The sequence below is a fragment of the Parus major genome, chromosome 3 (genome assembly GCF_001522545.3).
Source record: "Parus major isolate Abel chromosome 3, Parus_major1.1, whole genome shotgun sequence".
NCBI lineage: Eukaryota > Metazoa > Chordata > Aves > Passeriformes > Paridae > Parus > Parus major.
This window is the reverse complement of record NC_031770.1, coordinates 29,608,255-29,619,476: the sequence shown is the minus strand read 5'-3', so window position 1 is coordinate 29,619,476 and position 11,222 is coordinate 29,608,255. Positions and strand designations below refer to the sequence as shown.

The following is an 11,222-nucleotide window of genomic DNA, read 5'->3' as shown; positions in this document are numbered from 1 at the left end:
AGTCTGGTTTGTGCAAAAAGAGAAAGGGGGAATTGTTGATATATTTTATATATTAGTAAAGGCCTGTGTGCACAAACCAGCCTTTGAAATAAATCATGATATTAAAAGCTAAAATCCTTGAAACCTGCATGCAGAAGAGAGAGTAAAGCAAAACAATATCCTTGTGTGTAGGAGAAAAAATGTAAACTGTGTGTGTTAGCCAATAGTAACTTACTCTGCCCGCAAACCCTGTAGAACCCTATAAAAGGTGTGCTAAAGATAGAAACAAACGGCGTTCACGATTACTTCTGTGAAGACTGGTGAATAGCTGGCGGTCTCTCAATATCCTCCTAGCTTTGTAGAGAAAAAAATGAGCCAAAGAATATTCACTGCTGCAGCACACTACAGGTATAAAATACAACAGCAAATGGCTCTTGCCTTTCAGGCACTTGGACAACATTTGTACAGCCATTGTACAGGGCAACCACTCCGTTCAGTTTTTAAATCCTGAGTCTTGGAAAACACTGAACTCTCCAAATGTCAGCAAGACTGTACCCTTCAACTTTAAATACACATGTACAAGGTTGAAAGCAATAAAATTCCACTAAGAGTTCAGATCTATTTGCACTGAGATCCAAGAGTATATCTCTATCCCAAACAAAGTTATTATGAAAGATAATGTTTATAAAAGCTAGTAGTTAATGGTCATGGAGAAGCATGAAGTGCATAACTTGCAGTTAAAACTGATAACATTCTTTAGGATACTGCCTAATGGCAGCTTAGGAAAATGTCTGCTACTCAGCAAATGTCACAGCAGAAATACACAATTTCTCTGTGACACAGACTTTTCCTTTCAGAAGGTTTCAGAGACAAAGCATTCAGTCTCATGGGACACGGATGTTACTTTCTGCATATACAACTCCAGTGGTGATAATTTTCAGATAGCAGAGAGCCCAAACCCTTGAGAAGGCTTTGTGTATTTATGCAGTTATGTTTATGCCACCTCCACAGAAAGGGATTATCAGGGGAGATTATTGAAAGAGACACTGGACTTTTTCAAAATGCGGTTTTGTCTTCAAAACATAGTCAATTGCATTAAGAATGCTTTAATGGTCATAGAAGAATGATAATCCCTGTGTTGCAGTGTAACTGCAAGGCAGCTCCTCCTTAATACATGAGAGGTCTGGTCCAGCTGGAAGGTAAGGGAACAAGAGAGCAGTTACAAAGTCCTGCATTTTAAATAGTATCTCCAGTCTTTCAGCTACAGAAAAAGAAGTGTTTGCCTCAACAAACAAAATTCTGAAGTTGAACAAGCTTCATCAATTCACTGCATTGTATTTTGGATCACAGCTCCTTTCAAATTTGGACAGAGTCATTTTACTGATTGATTTATTTTCAAACTGTTCTTTTCTTACATAATCATCGATAAAAGATCAAGCTAAATATTAATAGTATTAAAAACATGAATAAATATAACAAAAATCCAACGGACCCATGTTTGAGAGACAATTTTCAACAATATTTTCCCACAGAAAAGATTTGAATTTATTGAATACTTTTTCCAACTCTAGAAAAATTACCTGTCTTTTAATACAGTTATTTCAGTCAAGAGGATTTATTTAGTCTTGTGATAATAGCTTCTTAATGGGTATGGTGAAGATGCATCTGTTCAGAGTTTACTCTGATCTACTTTGGTTTTTTTCCTTTATTCATATAGATAACACTAGTCTGTGTTTTGTTAAGTGTATAGAAATTCAGCAAGAAATTAAACTCCTTGTGTTCCAGCATGTCCTCGAGGATCAGAGGGTCTGAGTGCAGCTGGGGTTGATTTCTGATTATAGCCAACTTGGCCCTAAGTCTGGTCATGTTCAATAGGAACTTCCACAAGTACAGAGTCACAAATATCGCAGTTTCAACCCTGTAGGTCTGGCTGTGTTGAATAGGAACTTGTGCAATCACAGATCCATGAATAGTGTGGTTTAATGAAGCAATAGAAATACAGATTCAAAACTGAGGTTGATAAATTCACTTGATGGAATAGAGATATAATAGTAATAATAATTGTGTGCAGAAGCTTACCAAAAAAGGCATCCTTGCTTGGGAGGGAAGAGAAGAGAGGAGAATAGAGTAGCCCGTCATTGGTTTCCAAGGCCCTTGTGGGCCTTCTTCTTAACCAGGTGATATTTCTACCCTGCTTGTACACAGTCCAATCTTATACCCCTTCTCCTCCTTCTGTATATCATGATCAAAGGTGGGAATTGAGTAATATAGTCATGTATGCAGCAGCATGTACTTCATTGAGCTTATTACCATATGCAGAATTTGCCTCTTTATATGTGAATGTTCTTTAATAAAGGCAAGAATGGGTTTTTTGACCATGGTGTCCTTCAGAGTTCTGGTTATATAACTTTTTTTTCTGTTCTCTGTGTTATTTGGAGCATAAACAGAACCATTCAATCTCCACAGCACCTCCTCCTTCAGCCAACTCATCTTTCCTTGTCATCAGGCATGCACATCTCTGCCATCAAGGATAAGGTAGAGGGTACACAGTGTAGGCTGTGATAGTTAAGCTTTAGTCTTTGCCTGGCTGTTTGGTCATCATCCCCTGGTATGAGGTCATCATGCCTGAAGAGCTGCCTTGGATTATTTCTGGAAATCAGAGTTATTCTCCAAAGTAAAATTCCTGCTTCCAACAGGATATATGTCACTGCCCTGATGAGGCATTTCAATGGAGGCATGAGTCTACTAAGGTCTGGCAAAAGCAGCTGGCCTCTACTGCACACAGATGCTGGGAATCATCTCAGAAGTCTTAACTGGAGAATTTCATTAATAAGCCTAGTGCAGAAACAATAAAGAGCAATAAAAATCAGCATGTAAAAAAGGTACACTATGCTAAGGCTGGTAGTGCTATCCACGTGGAAGAGATTTATTGCTCTTTATTTAAAGGTTTCTTTTGCCTGGCCTGAAGGTAGTATTTTATTTATTTATTTTTAATCTTTATTTTTTCTTATTTCAGAAAAGTGAAAGGAAATATCTTTTCAGCCTTCAGTCAACCAAACCACCATGGCAGATTACTTCTGAGTTAGCTGGTGAGGTGTAAGTGCTGCCCTGGCAATTCACACTGAGGAATTTCAGGATTTCATGATCTTACAGCATCAATGCTCTAACTAGTTACATTTTTAAAGCATTAAACTGATGCTGTGTTGTATTTGAAACTAATACACATCATTAATATTTAAGCTATTAACTTGTTTATATTCTATAGCTGCATCTAACTGACCAACGTGAAATATTTTGCCCACTTCCTGGTTCAATTTTGAGCTTTCCTTCTAGCTCTCGTGGCTTTCTTCCAGATTCTGGCGTAGAATGTCACCAAATATAGGTGCTTTAGTGCAGTTCTACCAGTCAGTTCAAAGTAAGTAAGAACAGTAATATGAATCTAGTACAAAGCAGATTCAGAGCCTTCTTTTGCTAGGAAAATAAGTATTTTAAATCCTCCAGATTTACACATCATGGTAGTGCCAGAACTAACCTGCAACCCGTCTTCAAGACCTTCAACCAAGATCTAATCTGCTCTGCGTGCAGCTCTGCAAATTCAGGTAATAAATGGATAATTGCATTCACTGTTATTAAACCTAATAAAACTTGGACATCACAAACGAAATGAAGGTCACCAAAATGCCCAAGCCTGAACAGATTCAGAGTAAAATAAAAGAAAATAAGAAGTTGGAAAGGTAGGGAACAGGATCGTAGAGGCTCTGCCTCCGCTTTTTTCTTTCCCTTCCCCTCCCCGACACAATCCTTGGCGCTGCACCCTCCCGACACCCGCCCATTCGCCCATTCGCCCATCCGCCCACGGTGCGTCCGCCACCCGCGACGGCTCCTCAGGTCTGCCGGGCGGGGCCGGGGCCGGCTGGGCTGGGCTGGGCTGGGCTGGGCCGGGCTGTACCTGGGCCGGCCCCTCCCCGCCTCCGCCGCCGCTACAAAAGCGGCCGCCGGAGGGCCCTGCCTGTCTGCCTGCCGCTGCTCCGCTGTGTCAGTTGCGGAGCCTCTGTGGGGAGTGGGAGCTGAAGCTTTGCCGGGCCCCCGCGCATGGGGGGTCGCTCCCAGACATGCCCTTCTCGCCGCTCGGCTTCTCTGTCCTGCTGCTGGCGACCGCGGGAAGGTCGCTCCCGGTGAGGAGGGTGAGTGCCTGCGCTGGGCGCGGGGTCCTTGTGGAGCCTCCCCTGCCCCGTGGGGCCGCCCCGGGCCGGCCGGCGCCCTCAGGGCGTCCTGTGGGGGCTGTGCTCCCCCGCGCTGCTGCCATAGCCGCGGCTTCGGACGCGCCTTGAAGAGAAGACAGAAGTTTTAAACCCGTCACTTTTTGGGCACCCTCGCCAACACTTGCAGCACAAGCGGCGGCCGCCGGGGGTGGCGGGACTGAAGCGTGGGGAATTCTCTGGGCGTGGGTCCCGCCTAGGAGGCGTGCGGCCCCGCCGGGGGTCTCGACGGGCGGGCGTGGGCTTAGAGCGAACGGAGTGGTGGGAATAAGCGGAGACGCTGCTACTGCGAGGGCATTGTCCTCGAGGTAATGCTCCCCCCGGCACCCACAGGAAATAATACGCGTGTCTGTAAAGGCAAACAAACGTAGTGCCGTGGGAAAACCAGAGCAGCGCCCTGGCGGGGAATTGTAGGGTTGGCTGTGACACAGCGTTGAGCGTGGGAAAGCAAAATATAATCTGTGTGAAGAGCAAGAGGAGGCAATGGGGAAAAGGGAAAGGGCTAAGAAAGGGATGATGGACAGAGAAGGCTGTTTGGTTTGGTGACCTGGGGACAGAGGTGCAAGAGAGACTCATGGAGAGAGATGGAGGTTACAGTGTGGGGGTGGCAGCAGGAGGCTACTGCTGGAGGGAGAGCAAGGTTCAAAGCTGGCATTGTGGGCTGCAGAGGTCAAGGAAAGGGCAGTGTATCTGATGATGGACCTAATACACTGTCTAGTTTCTTTCCAATTGCTAAAAGCTTTTGAGGTTACAGATTTCTACAATATAGCACTAAGGGGATCTGTTTAATACCAAATTATGGGTCTAAGCCTGTACGGTTGTCTGACAGGTTGGGTTTTCTTGATGAGTTTGTTTTACTTGTGATCCACCTCAGGCCCTTAAGGGTGCAACAGGCACAATTTGCCCTAGGGAAAATCCTAAAATTAGGAAAATCGCTTCATTGTTAAGACGATCACATACTGAAGCAGAGGCCCATAGAGGCCGGGCAGCTTCCATCTGTACAGGTGTTTGATATTTGACAGCTTAAATCCCTGAGCTACTGGAGCTTTGACCACAGAGCAAACTATTAGTGGAGCTGCCAGCAGGAGATAATCAAGGTGAAGTACATGTCTAAGCTAAGATGCCTTTTCTACCTGGATGAAGAACCATGAGAAGAAAGAGGCTTCCATGGCCTCAACACTATATAAAGTTATACACTATAACTTCAGTCATGCAGTAGAACAAGTAACACCAGTGGGTCTTACCTGACAATGTCTCTAGAGCTGTGATTGTGCTTGTTGTATGCTGATAAACAGAATGAAGTATTCTGCTCATTCATAAGTGTACAAAAGTATAAGACTGGCTATCTGAATTCTTTTCTCAGGTTCAGTTTAGAATAGTTTTAAAGGAAACTTAAAATATCACTGTGCAGGCAATAGTGGGTAGTAAAATCTGTGAAAGACAGGTGAGAGAGGAAGGCAGAATGATGTGATACAGAGTTGAGGGAAGAAGAATTTCATTGGTGCTCTGACTAATGTTTTATCTTGACTTTCTCCCCTCACCCCCTCAAACAAGTGAGGAAGGGAAGAGGAAGAAGAGAAAGCTGAGACTGTGTGTAGAAGGAAGAAAAATTCTAGTCTGTAACTTTTATCTGAGGTGGTGTTGCTTACATACTGTAATCTTAAATGCAGGGTGACAGGTAATTCCTAGGTCTAGATCTTCCTTACAGCATTGAGGGTAGTAAAATTACCAAGAGTTGGCAGCACAAGGTTGCACTGCAGAATCTCATTACTAGTGACAAACTTGTGTCCTTTTTCTATTTGGCCTTGAGCAGTGATGCCCTGCTGCTGAGAAAGCTGACAGGCAGCTGGCCCCTGGTTCACTGCCATCCAGCTCTCTCTTGGATTTGGATTTCAGATCCTGCTTTTCTATGTAGTACTTTTGCTCAAAGCTTTGATAAGATAATCTCAAAAAATTAGTTTAAATGTCAGTGAAGTGCAGAAAAGAGTTATGCCACAGCTTTGATTTGGGGGCTTCTGTTCTTCAAACTACCCCTGCTTTTTTTTCTAAGGTGAAATGGGAATAATAGAGGTGGTCTGGGTAGAAGTAGAAACAGATTAATTCAGTGGCAAGGCTATAGATATTTTGCTCTCCTCACCTCTTGTTTCTGAAGTGTACTGGTATATGAATAGAAAAACACATGTAAATATCAACATTGAGTGTGGGTGTATGTATGTTACTACTGCTGCTGTCAGTTACTGTTGTGTTAATGAGGCTTATTTAGATACAGCAGCCAGCTGTTCTCCCCATCACCAGCATGACTTTGTTCGGTTGCAGGTATTAGAGGCATGTATAATTAGTTACAGCTACTTGCTCACCTTTCCAAAGCCTGCCATGGCTGCTTTCTAGTTCTGCATGCAGGATTTGCTTCTTTAACCATGGGTGTGTAGGATTGAGTATTTGTCTCTAGGAGGGCTAGTTTAAAATCCTGATAAGCTGTGAAGAAAAGATGCAATGTGAGGGGGGTGGTTTTAAGTGCCTTGTTAGTCTGCTGTACTCTGCCCTTGAGGGCATGGAGGTCCCCAAAGTGTTTGCATGCCCCAGCCCAGGCTTGTAGGATCATGCCTAATTTGACTTCTTGTCTTTTGTTATGTCCCCGAGTGCTGAGAAGACTGAACTATGTTTCCTGACTACCACTGTCCTGTAGATCAGTGTTCTTTAGAAGTCATTAGGGTGGTAAAATGACTGTAGAGCTTATCTGAAAAAAACAAAAAGTGAACCTGTAAATTCCTGTAAACACTCCTTGCAGAAGTGAGGATGGTGAGTTGGACTGCATCTTGGTTAGCTGTGAACCTGAGCCCAGAGTTTCTCAGCTAGCTCAGAGATGGGTTTTTTCTTCACGCCAGCTCGAGCCCAGGAGGAGTTTTAGCTAAACCTTTTATTCGGTTTTAGCTTAGGATTTGAGCTCACCAATTTACTTTTGGAACTCAAGTCTCGAACAAGTAAAGAAACGGGGGATCCTTCTGCTGGGTTATGTTCCACAATTAATTACTGTGACGGGAACTCCAGAGAATGAGACAAAGGTTTGGGGTCTGGGGTTCTTCTTATAACAGAGCTTCTTCGGAGGGTGGGAATTTTAGAGAGAAACAATTATTTTCCACAGAAAGGAAATTTACAAACTTTCTACAAATCAAGGTTAAACACGCTAAGGTAATAACAGACGTACATTCCTCTGAATGAGAAACATCTTATGCGTGGAATGTACAGAGTAAACCTGAAAGCGCAGGGGGGAGAAGGGGGTAAAGGAACATACCCGGCCTCCCTTAGATGGGACACAGGAACCGGAAAATGCATGGAAACCAGAGGCAGTAACTTCAAACAGGGACCGGGAGAACAAAGGCTGGAGTTCCCGCGCGCATTGGGAGCTAGCTCGCCTGTCAGGACTACTCCCGCGTCTTCCCGTGCTGGGGCCAGAAAACACGGTGTCGCTCTATTTGGAACGGAAAGAACGACACAGACTCTCTTGAGAATCGAACAGAGAATTTCTCTTCGGTTTATTACCTCCGATCTTTTTTATAGACCGATACGTTAAAGTACAGAAAAGTAAAACTCTTATTGGTTAGTGAACTAACACATCACTATCATTTGGTCAGTGGTGTACACCACCCCTCGACCTTCTCTTGCAAGAAAACAAGAAACTAACAAACGTCACCTGCAAGGCTGTTTTCTATCTCTCAGGATTGTTTTAATTCCTCCTTATGATTTCCCAGTTATGCGGCCTGCTATTCTACGGGCACTGTGCTCCCTGCTTCATAGTTAGCATCCATAACACAGAGCGGCTCTGACTGCTGGAAATGACAGCGGCACTTTCTCTCCGTCCCCTCGGGCTCCCCGCTGCATCCCCGCGGCGAGGCAGAGGGGGAGGGCGGTCGGCACAGCCGCCGCCGGCGGCAAGGACTCAAACAGAGGGGTCTGAAGAAGAAAAACTCCGGTAACCACGGTAAACCCAGCCCCTGGCAGGGAGCCCGGGGGAGGGGGGGTGGGGCGGGGAGGAGCTGTGGCTTGGAGGGGTGTGCATTCCAGGCTAACAGCTACAAACATAAACTAACAATCTCTTACTTAGTAATATTGTAACAACCCTCATTGCAACAAGCTAGATCTTCACCTGGTTAAAAATCCCTCCAGTAGCAGGTTGGCTGGAGGTTCTGTGTTATTCCTTCTCTCCATTTTCTGCTCCCAAAAGCTTCACTGAACTGTATTTTGGTCTTTTTTTGTTGCCCCCACTCTGAAAATCAAAATATGCTAGACCAGCATCAGCAGCATATACTGGCAGAGGTATAGAAAGCAGTGGAGGAAAGGGTGAACCACTGGACCATCTTGCTGTAGTTAATATTCAAGGATACTTGTCTGGCTTCTAGGTAATGGGCTGCTTTCCCAGGAATATGTCCAGGTTCTTAAAACCTTAATATTTGTAGGCTATTTAAGTTTGTTATTATATTATTATGGTGTAAAACATAAATTAGATGATTGTATTTTATATAATTCAATGTGGATTAAATTGCTATCTGAAGTGTTTAAAACCTTTATGTATTCATAAAATAATGTGGCAATTTTTGTTTTGTTTAGGAAAAAACCCTAATTTTCTGGAAACTTTTTAAAGATAGTGGCAGTGTGTGTGCTAAAAAGCCAGATGGCCTAAAATAGCAAATCTGATTATAAAAATTAAAATTATACTTGTTACAATATCCCAAACATAATTATATTGAGAAGGGGAGGGGATGACACATGGCATTTCAGGCTTAAGGTGCCTAGGACAAAGATATGTAGTGACAGGACAAGGGGGAATGGCTTCAAACTGAAAGAGACTAGTTTTAGGTTAGATGATAGGAAGAAATTGTTTACTGTGAGGTTACTGAGGCACTGGAACAGGCTCAGAGAAGCTGTGGATGCCCCAGCCCTGTCAGTGCTTAAGGCCAAGCTGGATGGAGCCTTGAGCAACCTTGTCTAGTAGAAGCTGTCCCTGCCCATGGCAGAGGGGTTGGAACTAGGTAGTCTTAAAATTTCTTCTAATTCAGGCTATTCCATGGTTCTGTGATCTTCAAGAACCAGAGGAAAGGACTGTATTTCACACAACAGAACAATGACTTGGTTCTTGGCATTGTTTAAAAGCTCTGATGTCCATTCCAGGAAAGTTTAAGTTGGTGAAACAGCTCTTAAATCCTTCCCTCTATTTCTGTAGCTGTGACTTCAGCATCACTACTTCCCCAGCCCCCCAAACTCGGAAACAATCTGAGAATTCAGACAAAAGTATTTGAGGGAAAGTGTAGAAAGATACAACTGGGCATGGAAGGACAGATACTATGGCTGTGCAAGGATATGTAGCTCTCCTTCATGAGAAGAACTCACAAAAAAGAATATTGTCAAAGTAAGATGGAAGTGATGAAGGTTTGCAAAATTAATCCTTCTGCACTCTGAAAGTTGTGACTCTGTGGCTGAGATAAACTTCAGTGAAACTGGGCCTGATTTACAGAACATAAACAGTTGTTTGCCTTCTGTCAGATTTTTAAAGGTATAGTATTATAAAGCCTGTATAAATAGGGCTTTAATTTGCTGCATTGATTGATTACCAGTTACTTGAGAGGACATACCAGGAGGAGCTGTTATCTGTGCAATCACAGGGCCTGCACTGGTTTTTAACTTGGAAATAGTCCTTTTCAAAACTGATTGTTTCTTTCTCCAATGCTGTAGGGAAATGAAAGCTGTTACCATCTTCTTTCATGAACAGCTTTTGCTTTTCTGTGATAAACCAGTGTATGCACTGCCATCAAGGCTGCCTCCTCAAGTATCTTTGTGGAATACATCAGTTCTATTAGTTTGTGTCTGAACAAAAGTGTACACAATAGCAGGTATGTCTCTGTTTTGGAAAAAAAAAATTCAGCCAAATATATGAGACCTTTTATTTAAGCTCTACAATGTTGTTTTCTTGTGAGCCTAAATTAAAACATCAAGCAAGAACTCATTTAATAAAACTTCCTACCCTAGCTACTGAATAAAGACTGAATTTATTGCTTGCATCCCATGCTTTGCATTAGAAGAGGGATATGGTAAGCATATCTAGGGATCTTTAGCTTGCCAAGTAGAAGGTAACCCCTTCAGATGTTTTAGTTTCATATGCAACAAATTTGAACTTATGAAGGGTGAAAAAACGTTTGGTGGTGGTGGTGGCTGAATAGTGTTCTTTGATGCTTTGTTTTTATTAGCTTTGGAAAGTGGTATTTATGAATTTCAACCATACTGGGCTATGCTTTCTGTATTCCAGTGATCCCTTGCCTTGGTATGAAAGTGGAGGAGATTAGAAAATACGCATCAGTCTTCATAGGCAGGAGGACAATCTCCAGAAAAAGTTGCAGCAGCATCATGATCTGTGATTTATAAGCATAAACATGAAAAGCCCACTGCTTCCACAGCTGAAGGAATGTAGATGAGTGTCATGGGGTGACTTTACCTTTAAGGTGGTTTTGGGAACTAAGGAAGTTGAAGTTGCTGGGGACTGATGGGAGTCTTTTCTCCTGACCAATTATCGGTCATTACTGGGAATTGACAGCAGTTTTGACCAGTGAAAAGGGGGGATCAACTTGTGAATCCTACCTTAAGATGTAAAGCCAGAGCTCTCTTGCTCTCTTTGTTTCTTGGCTGTGAAAGGTAACAGAGCTCTGGCTGGCCTCCCGTTCCCTGCCCAGCCATGCGGCCCGGGCGGGGGCTGGGCTGGGCCTGCCGCGTCTCCTGGCCAGGAGATGGGGGCCTGCCCCGGGCTCTAGCCAGGTCAGGCCGGTTCCTGGCTAAGCTGCAGTTTTTGCCGTGATGGAATTCACCAGAGACTGCCGAGTAAAGAAAGGAAAAAGCTCTTGACCTGCGGCAAGCTGAGACAGTGACTACACTCTCCAGAGCAGATATGAGGAATCTTCTGTTGAAGACAGCTCCAGCTGCTGCTCCAGCAGAGATCAC

At 43.6% G+C, this 11,222-nt stretch overlaps 1 protein-coding gene across 2 annotated transcripts in view; it reads left to right on the top strand.

Annotated features, from left to right (window-relative positions):
* The first annotated feature begins 4,008 nt into the window (after nucleotides 1-4,008).
* GLP1R (glucagon like peptide 1 receptor) overlaps nucleotides 4,009-11,222 on the top strand; it is a 108,784-nt gene continuing 101,570 nt past the window's right edge. For both annotated transcript variants that reach the window (XM_015622524.3, XM_015622525.3), the window contains exon 1: nucleotides 4,009-4,163. In XM_015622524.3, the coding sequence (XP_015478010.1) occupies nucleotides 4,092-4,163 (72 nt within the window). In that variant the 5' untranslated portion in view covers nucleotides 4,009-4,091. The remainder of the gene's footprint in view (nucleotides 4,164-11,222) is intronic.